At 35.1% G+C, this 20,300-nt stretch overlaps 1 protein-coding gene across 9 annotated transcripts in view; it reads left to right on the plus strand.

Annotated features, from left to right (window-relative positions):
• BBS9 (Bardet-Biedl syndrome 9) overlaps nucleotides 1–20,300 on the plus strand; it is a 305,135-nt gene that overhangs the window by 40,092 nt on the left and 244,743 nt on the right. For all 9 annotated transcript variants that reach the window (XM_054817041.1, XM_054817040.1, XM_054817044.1 and 6 more), the window contains 2 exons: nucleotides 14,706–14,887; nucleotides 18,246–18,322. In XM_054817041.1, coding sequence (XP_054673016.1) covers nucleotides 14,706–14,887; nucleotides 18,246–18,322 — 259 coding nt within the window. The remainder of the gene's footprint in view (nucleotides 1–14,705; nucleotides 14,888–18,245; nucleotides 18,323–20,300) is intronic.

The following is a 20,300-nucleotide window of genomic DNA, read 5'->3' on the forward strand; positions in this document are numbered from 1 at the left end:
CTAGGGCATCCGTGTTTCATCGCTAGGCTTCTTCTGGCTTTCTGTTTAAAAATATGCAGTATGCTTTTACTTCTTTCTGACATTAAAAATAAAGATGAGCTAAACAGCAAAAACTGTACTAAAGCTTATAGAGGTAGTAATTTGGCTTAAGCAAAATAATATTTTTTTAAATTTTTTTTAATAATTTGAAAGTGAATTCTTTGACTCGATGTGATAATGATTTTTTAATACTCCACTCAAGAGAGGCCTCAGTCTCAGTTGGGGCCTCTGGGCACTACTGTAACATAAATAATATTAAGTACTTTAATAAGCATAGAGTTGTTAATCCCACACTGCTGAGAGATTGAAGTATCTTAAATATGACATATGTCAATTAATTACTTTTCACATCCTTTCCATTTTTATTGCAATAATACTTACAAAGTAAATGGAGCGTTCTGAAAGCAGTTGTCTCTAAAGATCGTGTATGTTCGTCTGTATTTTCTTCTTGGCGTAATGTCTATTACTTCTAGTGTGTGGCTCTGGCTTGCTGGATAAGAGAAGCATTATCGGAAGCTATTTTATGTAAATCCCCTTGGGGCAGGGGTAGTGATTGCCTCATAAAGGCAGTCACGTACTTTATCCTGTAATCTTGCTAGTCTATTTCTAAGATCAACTGTTTAAGTGCTTTGGAGAATTCCAGCTAAGTAACTTGTGCTTCTAGCATGTGCCCCTCCTTATTCTGTATGAACTGATTTTTCAATACAGTAATGTGAAATGCAGTATTTCCGTGTTGCAATACCAGTATGTAAATAATGATCATAACATAGTACAACATTTGGGATTAAATTCCAGCAGAAACTGCTTGATTTCCATCACATTTTTAGAAACGTGCAAGGAAAATAGAATCAAAGATAAGTGATTACTTAAAACATTTTTAGTGACGTGTCTGCACTCTAAAACTGATGTATTTTTAAGCTGTTGAACTACACTTTTCTGCCTTCTGTTAAAACTGGAGTGTTCTCTTTCAGGAAATTGAAAATTTCCTGTAAAAGCTTGTGATCAGAAACTTGAACTACGGGCAAAAATTTGAGAGTTTATCTTTTATTCTGGGTTTTACCTGAAGATCTCTATAACTATGATCACTGAACTGGAAGTGAATTTCTAATCATTGTTATAGAAGTTTGTCCTTTATTTTGTTAGAAGTTTATATTCTGGTTCTGTTACTGTATAGTAGTTACTAACTGTTTATGACATTGTTTTAATGTCAAGGGGACTCCTACATGCTTAATTCTGCCTGGATTGCTTCAGAGGTATAACCACTTACATTGACAATCTGGATTAATTTAAACTGCTTAGGAATTTGTTTCAGCACAAATTCATGTTCCCATTGATAAGCCTGCTTGGACAGTTACATGTTTTGCATATTCTGTGTTGTCATCTTTAAAGGTATGGCTGTGCAAAAGCATTCTCACTGAAGCTGAGACTCTTGAACAAAATGGCTTAGGTGTTCTGCCTGAGTTGATTAAAAAAACCCCAACCCCTCAAAACCAACAAAACCCTCTCACCCTTCCATAATGGTTTGAAGATAAACTGTCCATATGTTGCAGTTAGAACAGCTGAAATCTGGGAAGTTACACAAAAGGAATTACAAGAATTTCTACTTCCCTCAAATTTTCAGTGTTGAAATGGTAATTGTGAGCAGCAGCATTTGCTTGATATCCACCATAATTATATCAATATCTTATGATCGACTTCAAAGTCCATTCCCTTTTTTCTTGCCCATTAGTTTCCATTTTTCTGTTTCACTAGAGACCTCTTTTCTAAGACCTTCCTTGCACCTCCACATCTCCTTTGCAAAGGAAATTTCATGAGCAGTATCTCTTAGGTTCATAGATTATCAATTCTATGAATTTGTCACTTTTTGATGCTTCTTGAGTTGTTAGATTTTTTTCTCTCTCTCCTCCCCAACTTGTAGTTCAGGTAATTGCGTGGGGAGCAAGCCCACAGGAATGTGGTTCCTACATAGAGTTCCGGTTAGCTAAAGCACCTCATATGAAAGTCATTTTTTTTTCCTGTTGGCAGGGATTTGAGCCTGTAAAGGCAAGTGACTTAATGCCCCCCCACCAAAAAGGTGGGTTATGTTTGAATCACCTGAAATAACTTGCTCAGTAAGTAGCAGAAAGTCACTTTGTAAGGGCCTATCACAAGTCGTATTTGGTTTTCTGTGCCTGAATTATCCTGTCTCCACATGCTTGACCATAAAAGGTCCTTGGAGTAGATTAAAATACTTAGACAACTACTTTTCTGTTTATTGGACACTAACTGACTTGACAAACCTGTTCCTAAGAGTGCCATGTTTTAGTGGCTGATTGGTTGCACTAAGTGTTACGTTGACCTGGCCGGCCTGAAACTAGAACATTATGTGTAGGTTCATTCAGTCTGAAAGAAAATAGCTCGTGTTGCTAGCCTCAGGGATGTTTCCATCACAAACATCTGAAATGCCACTATGGGTTGAGTTAAAACCATGTAGATAGAGCGTTATAGCTTGGATCTAGTCTCAGGACTGTTTTGGTCACTTCCAAGTTACAAACCTGTTTTTGCAATTGGAAGGCATGAAGCTTTTAAATCAGGGACTTTGTTTCTTCTGAACGTTTTTGAAGTTCAATAGTCTTAATTTTACTACGTGGTTTTGTTTGTATGCAGCCTTCAAGTTACATCTGATAAGCCTGTGAGTGCTAAACAGTAGCCTGACGTTTTTCTTTTAAACTGAAATAGACTGCAAACTTCCTCAAATACCTCTTTTTTCCAAGTCAGTATTTCATGATGTCCGTTGTTTTGGTTCTTTGTGCTTTCAGCTGTCCATCAAGAGATGAAGTCTGGTGGTAACTACATGGCAAAAAATGTTGATTTCATGTGGAATTTGTCAGTAGGCACAGTTCTAACAGTAAACCAGCCTTCTCTCAGGGTTTAGGGGATGTGCTGTGGGAAGGATACTTCTTCCCTCTCTATCTAATCTATTGGGGTTTCTTACTAGTTTAGGCACCAGTTTATCAGTGAACTTCATGTTTAAATGGAGGATATTTTCACCTTCAGCCACACTGGCATTTGATTAGAAACACCCGAAAGAAAAAGCTTTAGAGCCACCTGTAGTACTTGTCTGTAGGTAATTGGACGCTTTGCATATGTGGTACCTCTTGCTTCTAGGAGCTACATCTAGGAATTAGAATATGGGAACCAACTTTATTTTGTGAGCATATGTATGTACTACTATATCTGTGAGCAGAAGGACTGTTCTTCATGGAAGACAGATTCTGGAAGCAAATAACCCACAAAATGACGTGTATGCCGTGTAAAATGTGAAGTTCCTTTTATTACAAGGGGTTGACAGGTATGGACAACTTGGTGAAAGTTACTAGAATATTTGCTTTCACTTTCATTCATTTGACCGATAAATATCATTTTACTTGGTAATGGAACAGCATGTTTTCTGAAGAGGAAATATAAAGCAGTCTGGAAAGGTTTTTTTTGTGCAGAGTAATTTATTACCTTTAAAGAATAAGAATTTCTGAGCTTCTTAAAATATTAAATTTCCAGAACCCAACTTTTTAGCTTGAGTTAAGCTAGTAAATAGATTTTCATTATCTGAGATGGGGGGAAAAATTAATTTTCTTTTTTAAACAAAAGTAACTGTTGAAAAGCCAGGAAATAAAAGTAGACTTTATATGTTCAAGATGGCAAAGCAGGGCTACTTAGTAAGCTTTATCCATGCTTCAACTCTTTACGAACTTCAAGTCTGCCTAGGTTTATTCTGAGGAATGATCCCATAAAAATGTGAGAGGGCTCCATGTCTTCACCACTGATTCTGTTTTGCTCAGTTTGCAATCAAAAAGCAATTTTATTTTCTGCTAATTGCTAGTGCTACAACTGACTGTGGTATTTGAAATTTACTTAGGTAATTCTTTTGTTGTTGCTTCTCCAAGTATGATCACTGCAGGCTTGACTATAGGGGTAATGCCTGAACTCTTTAACATCGACGTTGTGAACCACTAGCCCATTAAGACTGTATCACATAGTAATGTATTTATCAGCCATCTATTAAAGCCAGCTACCCATAGGCTATTGGTGTTTATGTTTTGACTTACGCTGTTATGTATTTGATTATGGATTTTTCTGAATTAGAGACTTAATAAATTCAAAGTTGCATTGTGTAGGCCGAGATGCAGGAAATGCTGCAGATTACTAAATCACTTCAAAGTTACTGACTTAAGATGCTATAGTAGTGTCCAATTTTCTTACTACTTGTAAGACAAAATAAAGTAGGTCTAAAATTTCTAATGTTGTTCTTGTATGAGTCCTTCTTCCCCTTGCAGAAATGATAAAGAAGCAGAGACTATTTGACTAATGAAGATACTGAAAATTAGTTTTCTATGTAATCATGTTAATTAGTATTTGAATATTTGGATGGTCCCATGTGGTGCTGATAGCCATGGCTACTGCACTTTCCTGTCTTCTGGAAAATCCCCACTCATGTTACGCTTACACAGGTGTATCACAAGAGGGTGTTTTACAATATTTTTACATATTAGAAGTTAATTTTGGAGACAGTGACTTCTGAAGCAATATTGTCTTGCTATGTGCTGAGTTGTTATTTTACTCCTAGTTGCCTCTTTCCTTTTTTTTTGCATCTTTTCTAATAAAAGCATGCGTAACATGCATAACAGATGAGTAGTGTAAAAAGATCTGTACAGTGTTGTTTAGTTATCTAGTGATTTCCAGCCTGTTTTGCTTGAAGGTAGTGATTTCTTGCTACCTGTCTTTGACTTTTCTGTGTTGCCGTATAGTACTACAGGCACGTGGCATTCATTCTTTATAACCAGAGATGACCACTTAAGGATACTTACAAATCAACGTTGGAAGGTTTTTTGGCTTGATAGTCTCATGTGCCACCTCTGAACTGACAGTGTTGTTGTTGGCCTTGGCTATTTGAGGACCATATGAGCAACAGTGAATGCCTGCAAAAAAATCCATGATGCTTTAACCCTAGGTTCAATAGAATACATGAGGAAGGGTTGGGTGGTTTTTATGGCTTAGTCTACTGTGTATTCCACTACTCTGTTCCTGTCCAATCTCTCCCCATTAGTCTGCAGCTTGACTGCAAGGCTGAGAAGTATTGGTGACTGACCAGTAGAGATTGTCCCTACACTCCAGTGCACTTTAAGCATAAGCCAAGTGATGTGTTGCTGCACTTCAGGATTGCTAATCAGTTTAAGTTTTGAAGGTGAACACAATACTAAGAGAGACATTTATTGTGTTTATTGCATTTTAAACCAACCCCATCTTTACCCCAACACCAAACAATTAAGAATTTTACAGTTATTGGAGCATGCATCCATAGAGAGAATAACTTTTTTGCCTTCTAGAAAATGTGTAATACAATACTCCTTTTGGATTTTCTGATTTGTTAGTATTTCATAATATTAGAATGACTAGTAAGAACTGTGTGGTTTGTATACTAATTTGTGTAATGACGTATAAAGTCCCTGAAGACTGTCTTCATACAACCAAGACTTGTCTTCTGTATATGAGTAATAGCTTGAGCCTAACATAGTTAACATACTTGTAACTTCATGGCACTTTTACCTGAGTAAGTTTATATATCAAATCTGATTCAGCAACCTGTCTCCATAAAGAAGAGAGCATAAGCTAGTGTTTAAATTATTTGTTTTGACACAGGATTAATTCCCAGATTTGAACTCGTATGTAGCCCAACAGACTGATCAGATTAATTTAAATGAGGTACACGAATCAAAAGTTTGGAGTTCAGAATTCTGGTGTGTAGCCATTGGTTGAAAATGTTCTTTATGAAATTATAGCTTCCAATATTTTTTAAAGAAAATGAAAATCTGCAATCAATTTGCAAGTGAGAATATATTGGTCTGGTCCAAATATGAACTTGAAATTAAAACTTGTTCTCTGGCACAGAATCATAGTACATTGGGTGGTTAGATGAATGTACTTTGTATAGCTGGGCTCTCCAAACAGTAGAAAGGCAACAGGAACTAAATTTAATGGGAAGAAATATGAAGAAATATTGTAGTTGAATTAAGTATATAAGGTGTAAAAGTGCAATCACATATAGGGTAATAGTGGGTGGAGTCAAAATAAAACCTCTCTCATTTAATTTTTTAGTTATCCAGATGCTTGAAAATACTTTGTTCTTCATTCCAGCCCATCTGTTCTTCCTTATTATAACTGACATCACTACAGCTACCAAAACTGTTAAAGAATCACCATATAAAAATGGCAAAACTTACATATAAAACCAGCAAAACTTAGCACTTATTACACAGTTTTATGGAAAGAAAACTGCAGGAATCAAACTTTATAGTTTGTTGAAAGATTTTTCCTTTTTCTGTATAGTAGTACTGTAATAGAAGCAATGCCAGTTATGACGCACAGTATGAACTGTTCAGTTATATACATGTATATATATAATTTTTTATTTGAGTGTTCTGTAAGGATGTTGCCTGATCTGAGAAGTTAAATGCAGAGGATTCTAGAATCTTTCTACTTAAACACAAATGCATTTTAAAGAAATGTTTTTAAGGGAAAAAAAGAAAAGATTGCATTTGTTTTTCATCACTAAATTGCCACGGGATTGTCAAGAAATGGCAGTACAAAATATTACCCCTTTTTAAAGGTCTTTTGAAGAGATAATTTTAATGTGTGCAGCTTAGCCACAAAACATGAATGTGATTGAATTTTGTTTACCTTTGTAGGATTCTGATCCTGCAAAAGACAGATGTGTCAAATACTATGTCCAGCATATACTGTGATTCATGACTGAGCTTTCATATTGCCAGTTCTCCTAATTTTATTGCATGTCACTTATTTGCTTTTTTAAAAAGCCTACTTTTTACAGTCATATGGTTTTGTAAGGGTTTCAACTTACTTTAGAATAACACTTAAAAATACTCCTACCCTCATGGTTCTAGGGAAAGCCTTAAAAGTGGAAAATCTAACTGCTCAAGAACAAGAAGGCAACTAACTCCCTCTCTAGTATTTAAAATAGAATACTTGCTTTTAAAGAAATAGCATGGGTTTTTTTGGCTAACCTGCAATTTCTCTGCGCCTGTTCATGTTGTGACAGAGTAGAATACAACTGTATTGGGTTCTGAACTCAGTCTTGGAGTTGAGTACGGAGCAGTAGGCTGGAGTTTATGGATGTATTGTGACACTTGCTCCGCCCATGGAAGTGCTGGACATCTTGTTTGAAAAACAGTTATTATGAACAGTCTAAGGCTGTTGATTTTGAAGGTCTTGATTATTATGCTATTAACATGAAAGAAATTTTTTCATGCGAGGACCAGCACGTGAGACATTTATGTTAAGCTATGGAGATGAGCCAGCTAGCAGTGCAAAGTGCTAGAGATGCTTTTAAAGAGCACCCTTGCTCTTTACGAGACAGGGTGAAGGGACAATGATAAGTATTGCTAAAAATAATAGCATATGCGCTTTTTCCTGCCTGAAATGCTGGTGAATTTTGAAGCTTGTAGGAACATCACTGTCAAACTGTGAGGAGAAAGAGATGGAAATTAAAGTTAAATGTTTTTAAAGTTTTGTAATTATTCAATATTTTCAAAATAAATCTGTGGTAAAGACACATCATGGTTATTCTTATTAGCCTCTGTGTAGTTTGTGGATAGTCTAATTTTGCTCATGTACTGTCTAATATTAGCTTCTATGAAGCCAACAGTTAATAAGCTTTATCTAAAACAATAAACTTACTAGATCGTAGATTTTATCAGTATAGCACCTTGCATCTCTTTATTTTTGGAAGCAGAGATGCTAGGGGCCTCTCCAGCTTGACTGGAGTGAAATGGACTCTAACCACTGTCTTGAAGTGGGAGAAGAGATGGTTTAGATGAAGGATAAATTTTTGAGGCACTCCAGATCCCATATTTACTATACCATAGCTGCTACCTTTTGGTATAGCCTTTGAGCCTTTGGAAGCTCCTGTGTACCTGTCTGCCAGTGAGGGAGTCTGGTCTTGAAACAGATTTTAAACTTCAGGCAAAGGAGGTGCAAATGAAGTAATATGTCTTTCTTTACGTGGCTCGAAGAGGGAATGAATCATGGACATGTTTTAGGTGTATGACAGTTGACCTTAATTTCTTTCTTACAGCTAACACTGGTACTGTCATAAATGAAATCACAATGCAATTTCTCTTATTATTATTTGGAGGTCTGACTTGGAGGCTGCACTCTTATTTATTTAAAGTAATCAGGTTTTCTTAGCAGTCCTCACATTCATTTTCAATTCAGATAATGTTACTAAGTGTCTTAGATGTGGAACTGTGATAATAGGAAAAGCAATGTGGAAGTTACAAACTTTTCCTTGAATATTTTATACTTCAGAGCTCCTTTTCCTTTTCCCTTCCCCTTCCCTTTTTCCTAAAGCAAGAACATGCATTTCTGGAGGCCTGCATCATCCCTCTGAATATACTGGTTTTATTCTACTTTGTGACAAATACTAATTTTAATTTAAATCTGCGTTTTGTATAGCTGGCTAGTTTTAACTTTTAATAAAACCTTCACTGCTTTTGAAATAGTTTTGATTTTATATTAAAAAAAAACAAGAAAATTAAATTGGTTAATCCTTCAGATAAAAATTAATTTTATATGTAATTTCTAGCGTGAGCTTAAATCGTGTGTCTAGCCTGCCTATACCAGTATGTGTATTCCCTGCCTAAAGGAACCAGATGATGTGGTGCATGAACGGCTGCCCCTCTGCATGCATTGCTAAATCTTAACCTGTTAAGATTCCCTTACATTTGAACTGTCAAGCTATTATACTAATCCCAATGTTTAAAAACCCAAACCCCAAAACCAAGCTCTGCTTCATTTAATGGGATATGGTAGCTTTTAGGGCTCTCCTGTGTGAAAGCTGTGCTTAGCTTGCCCTCACAAGCCTTGTGCTGCCCCGCAGGTGGCAGTAATGGTCTGGCAAAAGGGACCCCTGACCCAAACTTTAGGGAGTAGTGTTTGTTTTTAACTTGACAATAAAAGTAAAAACAATTAATTTCCAGTGCTTTTTTTTCATTTTGTTGTTTGGTGGAAGATGCATGCTTCTTTTTATTTGGTCACTGGATGGCGTTTGGGCTTTTAGACAAAGATTGCCTTTCAGAGAGAAAACTACACAAGCTAAAGACTTGTCTGAATTTGTTGTGCAGTAAGGCACTAGTTTGCTGTTTTGCTGTGTGGTGTCACGTAAAGGTGCTAGTGAAAATGTCTTCACTCCCAAGTAGAGAGTGAAAGTACTGTATAAGACCTGGAAGCTGGAGAATCCTTCAGGCATTCAAAATGGTAACACTGGCCAAATTCTGGTTTTATTCAATTCTGAGTCTCAGTGGATTTCAGTGCTTATAAGAGGGGATAGGTGTTGGCCTGTTGTTCTAGTCATAACTTCTTTTTTAACTGCTTTTCCACTGGTTATCAAGATGAAATCATGTCTCATTTCCCTCTTCCTCTTCCATGTATTTCATAATTATTTTAACTAGATTTGTGTCTGGTATTCTGTTAAGATCAGCAGTCACACAAATCAGAAAGATGAAGAATGCTTTTCTGTAAAGCAACAACACAAATTATTTACCACTTAGTGATATTCAATATAATTACATATTGTTAAATAATTATAATTGAACACTATATTTACATTATATGTTTGCATGCCCTCTGCAGAGTATGCAAAGTGCATTAAATACATAATATAAATAGCCTTAAAAGAATTTTAGCTTCTGAGAACAAACAGATTATCTGTTTTCATGTGTAACAGATGAATGGGGAAGTCTTACACATACAAGTATTTTTTTTGATGTGAAGTTGAACAAAGATTTTTTTTAATGAGGAAGGAGTTTTCAAAGGAGCCTGAGGGTGCTCCACAGATATCCAAAACCAGTTAAAAATCGGTGGTAGCTGGCACTGAGTTGCACCAGGTATACTTTAAATATTCAGCTGGTCTGATTTTGGAGTATGTGTTTACTAAGAGTAAGATGGGCTTTTGACTTTTACTCCTATTAGTTCACGTTAGAAAATTCTTATAGTTTATTACTCCTAGTCTGATCTTCCTTCAGCATTTTATCAAATACTTCATACACTTACAACTAAAATGACATTGAAATGGTAGTGAAACTTGGGTTTTCAAAAGCACTAAACTAAAAAGTGCCATTCTGGTTATGCTTTTGCATATAATTACTTCAGACAATGATAAAATGAGGAGAGACTTGGATTCAAAATGATTGAGCACAATTCAGAAATTAGTTTCCTAATTTAGTAGTTTATAAATAATACATTATCAAAAAGGGACTGAAAGTGGTATTGCAGAGCATCTTGTTTTTGAAATGATTGGAATAAGTAATATCAATTAAGACTGCTTCTGAAATTGAGGTAGAAGTTTTATGTGCTATTATAAATAATATATATAAAAATATAAATAAAGCGGTAAATGGTGTCAATAACCAGACCTTGTCCTAAGAATTATCCAAGGCTTAGCTTGTGTCATTCAAATAGCACTCAGAATTACAGATTCAGCTTCTAAGTCAATTGAGTGATCAATTTGGTATTATATAACTGGAAACATGCAAAGCATTTGAATTTCTTCAAGAATTATGTTGTGAGCAATTTGTTTAGTAAGAGAAGACCTACAAAAAGCATATGCCATTATTATTACCCAGAATACAGTAAAGATAGTTTTTCAAATTATTACCATGTGTGTGTAGGAGTTGCTTTGTACTGTAAAGTTATTTTAGATACCAGAATAATTTGTTTCATACTTTGAGTTCCTCACTGTTAAAGTGTCCCCTTAGATTTGTTATTACTTTGACTATTGTGTGATATATAGTAAAAAAAATAGTTTACAATAAAAGAAATTTAACAAGTAATTGAAATTCCAGATTGTGTGCAAAATGTGCCAAATGAAGTAATGGTATTTGCAGGGATATTGTATGAGTGCAGTAGCTGTGGGGAAACTACTATAAAACCGTTAAATATGCTCCCCCTCCCTCTGCTGTCTTTAACCACTGTTATAAAAGCTTGAGAAAATAAAGCAATCTTGACTGGCTGACAAACATTCCAGAAGAGAAATTAATGTATTATAAATCATGTGTTATAACTGGTTATCCGTATTTTTCTTATTGTTTCTATTGATGTACAAATTCATGGACAGCTTTAACAAGGAAAGATTACTGAAAATGGCTTTTTTATATTTGTATTTCCATTTGTAGATGTTTCATGTTGAACAATCTTCTTAGGACCCAGCGAAACAGTAACTGAAGCAAAGGAAAAGTGTCATTTATAATGCTGCTTGCTTAAACCAATGCTTTTGTCTCTGAGCTAGCGCAGACCTATAGGATGTCATGATTAACAGGAAAGTTGGTTGAAAGAATTTATTTTAAGATGAAGTTTTTGAATGTGTGTTCTATGATGCTGACATAAAGTCAGAAGTTAAGGAAAGCGTAATTTATCAAAATCACTTCATTGGTTTGAGTTGATTTCATTTGATAGACTGATTACCTACAGATGACTGCCAACTTAAAAGTACAGAGGAAGGACTGTATTTACAAACCACTTTTGAATGCATTATACTTTAGTAGTATATCATCCAAGATTTATTGTTAACAGTGTAGCTATATTTCTTCATGCCCTTTTGATTTGCATTCAGATGTCCTCATAGAATCATCTAGGTTGGAAAAGACCTTTAAGATCATCAGATCCAACCATAAACCTAACACTGCCAAGTCCACCACTAAACCATGTCCCTAAGCACTACGTCTACATGTCTTTTAAATATCTCCAGGGATGGTCACTCATGGTTCTTTCCTTAGCTTAAGAGATTCATAGCCTCAGGAAAGAAATTTTAAGATAGTTCAAAGCCATCGCTGGAGAATTTTAGAAATTGTCTTGTTTTCAGGTGTCAGTTTTCTTTCTCCAGTTGTGGAACAAGCTCATGATGCAGTTTCTTTTGTCCCTTTTTTTAGCAACTTCATTATTTGCTGTAACTGCGTAGCGAAGTGTGGGGTAGTGCGTTTGGTAGCATGGTAGCGTCTGCTTCAACAATATCCCTTTTTAAAAGACTTTGCTGTGCCCATGGCCAGTATGGCAAAGTTCTTTGCAAACACTTGGCAGGCATTAAACAAAGTCCTATACGTTAGGTGTTTTTTGCATACCTTACCAAGACTGCGTTATGGTCCAGGTATCGGCAATAGTCTGTTTCCTTGTGATGTTCATACACGGATCTCAGGGTTAGCCCGATGTTTTTGTTCCATATGCCATCCAGAATTCTGTAAATGTAGCACAGATGTGTGTTGTACAGAGTTTTTTTGACATAAGAAAACTAGGATGAGCAGTTCCGCGTGTAATTCCAATAACAGACCCAGTCCTGAGCAAGGAAACCAGCTACAGTCGGCAACGAATATTCAAGCAGCCAGAGAAACCAGGACTCTTGCTTAGTTTCATTTCCTCTCGCTTTGGATTGAGAGTTTACTATTTGCCAGAAGTAGTGGATGCAAACCCCAAGCTTACAGGTCACAAACAGGCCATCACATTCACAGGACAGCTGCTAACATGAGTACTGGATATTTAAGTTGAAAATCAGTGTTAAGTCATCTACTTTTTATTCTTAAAGTATTTCTTGGGGAGACTTGGCATCTCCAGCCTTGTGGTGCTCACAAAGACAACTTCCTATTACGGTTTGCTTAGTTTTTGTAGCAAATGTTAATATGTATTAAAAACTGCGGTGGTAACTGGAAGCTTTTCTGTGGCAATAGAACAGTATTCCCTAAAGAGAATACTCTGTTTAACCTGAACTTAGGTAAGGGGAACAGTGTGTTTGGAGCCCTGTTATGTGTGTTTTGTTCCAGAAGGCACTTCACGTTTGCATGTGCCACCAGCAGCAAAGAACTAACAGGGGATATGTGTTGTCCAAAAAAACCCCCAACCAGTTTCCATACTTTCATAGTTCAATCAGGAGATTTATTTCATTCACTGAGTAACATTCCTTTCCGTAGAAAGAGAAAGCTCAAACTTATCTGTGGCAACTGCTTTTTGTATAGTGCCCAATGGGGTCTTCATTTCTGTATGCAGTTATAACTATGCAGAGTTCAGATGATCTCAGTTACAGCATAGTTTTTCCAGAATATTTGATTGCAGTAGTGAAACCAACACTTGGGATTGTGGCCTTAGTGTTCTGTAAAAAGGCATTTTGGACTGTGCAATTGGACCATCAGTTATCAAAATTAATCTGTGACACTTGTTTGCCTTCATAATTATTATTACTCTGGAAAATTTTGCAGTGAGGCTTCTTATCTGTGTGTACTGGAGCCATGCTACAAGACAACATAGGAAACGAGAGGGAATTCTATTTTTTTTTTTTTTTTTATAACTACCTGGTTTTTAATGAGGATTGTACTAGCGGAGGCACTTGAAACATATCAATCTAAGTTAAAAGAATTTTTGTTAATTCTTTATGAATTATAGCTTGAACACCTATATAAATGAAATGTGTTACATGGATTTAATTAGTGGGGTCATGCATTGGGCTTTATTATCAAAATTAAATTTTATATCTAAGAATTAAATTTGATCTATCTTTGCTTTATATGACAGTTGTATTTGACACAAAGGCAGTGTCTGCTCTAAGATATTCTAAGTATGGAATAAGAGCAAATTATTGGCATGAATGTATCACCTCATGATTATGAAAATAAATGCAAGCTTTTAATTTAATTAAGAGTAAGCATTTTAAAAAATAAAATGAAAGTTAGCTTGCTCCTAACTTTTGCTGTTACCATCTATGCTAGTCTGTCTTTACTGTTCATTTCCTCTTCTGTTTAGGAATAACCTTCCAGTTAAGCAAAACTCCCTGTTGTCTCATAATTTGTTAAATGCTTTCCTAAATCTTACATTTGCATGGTACATGTTCAGATAAACAAAATGAGTGAGATTTTGGTAGGAGTAAGTTCAATGGAGTACTGTTCCCTCGAGAAGAGAGACTATAGTGTAGCTAATAAAACACTCATTTGTATTGATCCAGAGCAGTGTAAAGGGAATGGTCCGGATCCTTGCAGTTTCCTTTCAGAAAGATACTGCAGGGAAGAGCCAGCCAGGGTTTGAAGCCAGCGCAGTAGCTGCAGTAACAACCAAAGAATGGGTTAGGGGTGCTACTGATGCCATCAAAGTCCTGCTGCTGTCCTCACTGTGAGCACTGTGCTCCACATCCATTCATGATTTGTTCTAATGCATCCTTTCCCTTCCCTTACTTGGTGTTCCACTGAGCTAATGCCTCTTCCTGCATACCAACCTGAATATCCATGCTTCAAAAAACTTAAGTAACAATTTGTGAATAAAAAAGGTTGCAGCTGTACTGTCTACTCAGCTAGTTTGTTTCCTTGATTATACAGGTTCTGAGATACTTGGGTGATGTTTTAGTCATCTGTTGAGCACAAATTGGTTCCTTGTTGTGATTGCAGTAAGTGGGAGTGATAATAAACACATGTGAATTGAAGAATAAGCACTGTTGTTTTCTTTTGGTCAAAGAATCTCATTAAAAGCAGGAAGTTCTATTATATTTGTAGATGCAACAGTAGAAGCAGCGTGAATTCAATATTATTGCTTCTGTGAGTCTTCCCAATTTCTTAATGAGCTTTATTTTTTTTTTTTTTATACAGAGACTTGAAGGGTGTTATAGTCACTCTGAGTGACAGTGGGCATCTTCAGTGTTCCTACCTTGGAACTGATCCTTCACTCTTCCAGGCTCCTAGGGTTGAATCTAGGGAAATAAACTATGAAGAATTTGATGCTGAAATGAAAGAGCTTCAGAAAATCATCAAGGAGGCCACAAAAACACAAGGTATACTTCTCCCTTTTCTATAGTTGTAGGTACTTTTAACCACTGACTTTGCTTTTAGCACTTTAAAATATTTTGGTTTATTTTCATACTTTAACCATAATTAAATTTCTGTAAGAAATGTAATATTTAATAAAGTTTAGGTTTTAATAAAAAAAGGTACAAACAAAATCTTAGACTGTAAGACCCTTGGATAGAGAGTTTTTTCTCTGTATTTTCATAATGCCTGTTGGAGCTTTCAAGATATCTACATCAAGTTGCAGATAATTCTCAGTAGTGCAAGAGTTCAGAGAAAAAACGTGACAGTGCATGTACTAGCCAAAGGCAAGGAAACCTATGGAATTTCACAGCAACAGTCCAATATACTTAGGCTTCAGAGAGAGCAAAAGTATTACCAAATTCTGTTTTATTATTACAAATGGCTTCTTAATTCATGCAATTAACAAATAATTACTTTTGTTAAAGCAACATTTCTGTTGCTTTAACTTTTTTTAAAAGCGATTTATTTGAAGAACATAGTGAGAAATACAAGAAACAAGTAACTGATCATGATAAACTCTGGAATTTACATACATTGCTAATAACTTGCATTAATTTTGTTCAAGTAAGAGCACATAATTTCTACAGAGATCCTTCAAAGTTTGTGTTTTCATAACTGAGTTTTTAAACAGTGCATCTGACTTGCACAGGGAATTGGAAGCTTGTGATTTTACAAGAAGCTATGGAAAAATCTTAGACAAATAGAAAGAACCAATTAAAATCTTTTCCCAGTGATAGATAGCATGTTCTTAAAATGCATTAAAGAAATAGTTGTGGCTTTCTGTGTAAAAAAGGGAGCAAAAAAACTCACAGTTGAAATTCCTAGAAAATAAGAAATTAATTATCTGCAGTTGTGAGTTTGATTCTACAACTCAGATTTCTTTTTTGTAGTTGCATATAACTTTGTCCACTGTTGTGGTAGACTAATATCAGTTTTTTAATTTTACAAATCCAGTAATTGGTTATTTAAGCATATAGATGTGGATAAATTCCATTGATTTTTTTTTTTTTTTACCACAGCCCTTCTTATAAGTATTTGACATTTTTGTCTGGCTGTCATAACCAAAGGAAAGAAAAGCATGATGGAAGGAATAAATCCATTTGAAGTGAATCAACTTTTGTTTGTTAGTTTCAACATATTGTGTGAAAGATCTAGAGAGAGAGAAAGGAAATGTAGCTGTCCTTTATAACTTTTCTAATAACTGTCATGGTATGATTGACAAGTTTACTGTGAATATTGTTGATCTTTTTCCCATTTCCTCTCATTTTTTTTTCTTCCTTGATCTTTCTAATCTGATCTAAGCTGTTACAGTGGTGTTTTCAGACGAGTTTTTATGAATGCTCTTCTCATTGTGGAGAGATGCTCTAATGATGTTTGGCTTTAACTGGATGTAAAACTTGTGAGAAAACCTTTTTTACAGCAAAACTTTTTACTTATGAAGAATGCCTTTCGGTTTCAGATATTTTGGCTTTGTTTCATTTTGGCTTTTTGCTTAGAAATTTAGCTAAGTCTTAAAATAACTGCTAATCATGTCTGGTTGAATACAAAACACTTTTGAAGACTGGTCACCATTAAATTACTCTAAGCATGATCTTTAAAATGAGCCATCGACTTTTACGTCTTTTGGATTCACATTTGTGCAGTAAGAGCTTGTGTTGTTTTGAAAATATCTACCCTTATATGGAAATAATTTTTCTTTGTTTCATTTTGACTTCCAAACGGGGAAGGTATTTAGAATTAGATCATCATATAAAAAAAACCCTTAGAGTAGTTATTTCCATAAATGTCTTGTATTTCTGTCCAGTGCTGACCGTTAAACTGTTGAACTTAAGCTGTTTTATACATTTTGAAGAATAAGGATTTACATTATAAACTGATGAAATATTTTAAAATCTTAACTGTTCTACTAACTTAAATCTAATGTTACTTGCATCTGTCTGGATGACATAAGTGATTAAACATAGGTGTTTTGGCTCAGTTTAACAGTAACAAAAACCTGATACTTCTGCGTAAACTTTGGTTGTGATCTCTGTCCTATTTCTAATAGACTGTATGACAGAAGTTGCATCATAGTTTGTTTGAAGAAGCAATCTGAAGAGAAATGGTTAAGAAGGGATAGAAAAGAAAGATATTTTCTTATCTGTACAAGTGGAATGGGTTGTGCTGAGCTATGTATAATTGGCAGAACCAGTTGTGTGCAATTGTGGCACTTTGAAACAGGCCTGGGCTTCTTTGGTAGGTGGTATGGGAGGAACATGTTTTGCTTTTGCTTTTTTTTCCTTGTAGTAAAGGGAGGCATTTTCCTCTGAGCACAAGAAAATGAAAACTTATTTTCTGTCTTCATCAAAATATTTTCCCTTGACCCTCTTGTTGGAAAGAGATAATGTGCTGCCTACTAGTTCTGTGTCATTTTCAGGACCCTATGTCTAGTAAAATTCTTGCAGCTTTCTGAATGTGCTCATGCTCTCAATTATTCAATTAATATGTTAATTTTCCCTTTACATTAAGTCTTTACTATTCGTTACTTTAGGAACTACACAATTCCTGTTTGTGTTTTTCTTTCTCCAAAACATTTAGTATTAGGAAATAAAAGTGGTCCTTAGAGCTGGACTTCTGGACTCTTAAGAGGTAACTCCTGATAGTATTTAAGTGCCTAGCTTTTAATCCTTCCTGCTTTTTTTTACATATATGAATCTGCATAAGGTTTTATATCATGGATGTAAATGAGTTCATAGCATTCTTTGCCTTGTATGTTGACAGTCCTGGAAATCATCAGGTAATATATTGTAACCTAGCCCCCTATAATGTTCTGTACATAAAACTTTCATATCCCTTCTTACACAGAGGAATTTCTAAAATGTGTTTTAATTTTACGCTATTAGGCACAGAATCTTTCTGTGTTTAATGCATTCATTATCAAATTATTTAGATGAAAGTACTATGTGTGATGTGTATTTTGGAGATAGTTGTTTATTAAAGGTGTATTAGTATATGCATTTGAGGAAAAAAGTTTAAAAATTCCTTACAGTCTCCAAAGATCATGTATGGTAGGTATGAAATGTTGTTATAGAATGCATCTAAATCCTTTTTTCATAAATAAATCAAAAATCCAGAAAGAGATCCAGGTTTAGGTTGTCTGTAGAAATTTTACAAAATTGGGAAGTTTCTTTGGCCAAAGAATCATATGCATTGGCATTTTTTTCCTTTATACTAGCAGGCATAATAATGTAAGTCTGAAACTTGATGCTGTTGAAATTGTATTATTTTTAGAAATGTAGCTGCATGTTTGTTAAAGGAGAGCTGATTTACTTTTTCTTTCAGATATTTTGCCCAAATCTGAAAAACACAGAGATCTAATTGTCACAGCAGAAGTTTCGCCCGATTTGGATGCAGAATCTGTATGTACCTGTATAAAATGGAAATCACTCTGAAAACATCGGTGTCATACATGAGTAAATAATGGTTGATCATGGATAGTGATTATTACGTATTTATATTTGTGGAACTGAGCTTCTGCATAGCCCCCAGTTTTCTATCAATTAAAACATACTTTTCTTAATGATTTTACCTAGAATTATTAAATTATTTAGTATCTTCTGTCTTAGATTCTTGGCTAAGCAAATGTAAGTGAACAAGAACCTTGGATCCGGAGTAACTTTGTAGTGGTGAGAATTTGTAATGGTGAGCAGTTAATAATACGGGGGGAAACAATATAAGTGCCACCCTGTGGATCTTTTAAAGATAGAATACATGAACCACTCAAAGATGCATTGTAAGAAGTAATCTTTTTTCTGACAAGACATCATTAAATATTCTCTGGTGTAGTAGCCTAATTAGTCTATTCATCTTGTATACATATGTAGTTTATAAAAATTAATTCAAGTTAAGAATCAGGAGAGCTTATATTATCTCTTAAAACTTTTCACTTTAACATTTGAGAACATACGCATTGCACTAGAACATCTGTAATTAGTAATTTCTGGCCACGAATTTCTGCAAAACTGATTTTCAGGGCTACTTACTGTTTAAAAAATACACAACTAGCTGCTTTTTAATACTTTTATATATATATTTGATATATGTATTTAAACTCTGTTACTATTACTACTGCTACTTCTACTACTATTATTCTTTGCTCAAGGGACCTCTTTATAATGTGTCCTAGTTTCCTAGTACTTGTCTGTGGAAAAAAGGACAGCGTGACATGGTCTTGGCTAGCTGCAATAATCTGCTTGCAACACTTAGAACTATTAGGTCCATAGAATGCTCTAATGCTGTTGTGCTCATTCATTCAACCTTCCAGATGCAAATGGTCTGTTTCATATATAAGTAACTTAATATATCAATCAAACCACGGTCTTGAATCTTTATTTCCCAAGGCTTTCCATATATCTTAGTTTTCTTGTGAGGTAAGCTTTTCTGGGGGTTCCTTCAGCAGCCATCTAGAAGGAAAAATCTGAGAAGATACTTCATGGGGAAGGATCAGTACAGCAAATGTGGGAACAATTTTAGGGCTTCTGCAGTGACCTTGGAATCTACAGGCTTGCAGATACTGCTTCTGCACTTGAGAAAAGTTTTAAATAGCAATGTGTGTTGTAAAAGCAAAGATGGTATAGAAGTATTAAAATAGATTAGGTAAGCAAATGGAGGACCATTCTGGTTATTTAACACCACCTCCTGCATATGGCCTCTGATCCAGGAAGTCCAGCTGATTTCTGAAAACTGAATTTGGTACAAATCAATTTCTTTGAACCCCTGCTATTGCTTCAGGATCAACCATTGGTCACCAGAGACAGTGGGTGTGACAAGCCAGTAGGAAAGTAGCTATCTTTTCTTAACTGAAAAAGATACAGAATGTACAAATGAAAATCTATTTCTAGAATTCAGAGAGCCTACCAACATCCTGACTTCTTAAGAACTTTGCAGATGTGGACCGTATGTGGGCACGTTGGGATAAAAAGGGTGGGTAGAGGATATCAGATTGTTCTTAATTTACTCTTTTATCATGAGAAGGTTTAAGTTCAAGTCACTAATTTGATATTATAGCAGAAGTGAAGTGTTTCTTTAAAATAAAATAATTTAAACAAACAGGAGCATTTTCTTCAACACTAGGGACTGGCCTGTTGCAAAACAAACTATAACCATAAAACAAGGTAATAAAATATACTGCAAGGTCAAGGTGAATTTTTGAATTAGATGGAATTGCCTATTGAAATAGAAATGAACAGGAATAGCAAGATGGCTGCTATGATTTTCTTTTGAAGTTCAAAATATATTTCTAACTATAAGATCATGTGTATATAATATATTGGCAGATTGGAAATCATCTTTCCCTACTGAATAACAGAAGGTATTTCCAGAATTTAAGTAAATATA

Source organism: Grus americana, chromosome 2 (genome assembly GCF_028858705.1).
Source record: "Grus americana isolate bGruAme1 chromosome 2, bGruAme1.mat, whole genome shotgun sequence".
Taxonomy (NCBI): domain Eukaryota; kingdom Metazoa; phylum Chordata; class Aves; order Gruiformes; family Gruidae; genus Grus; species Grus americana.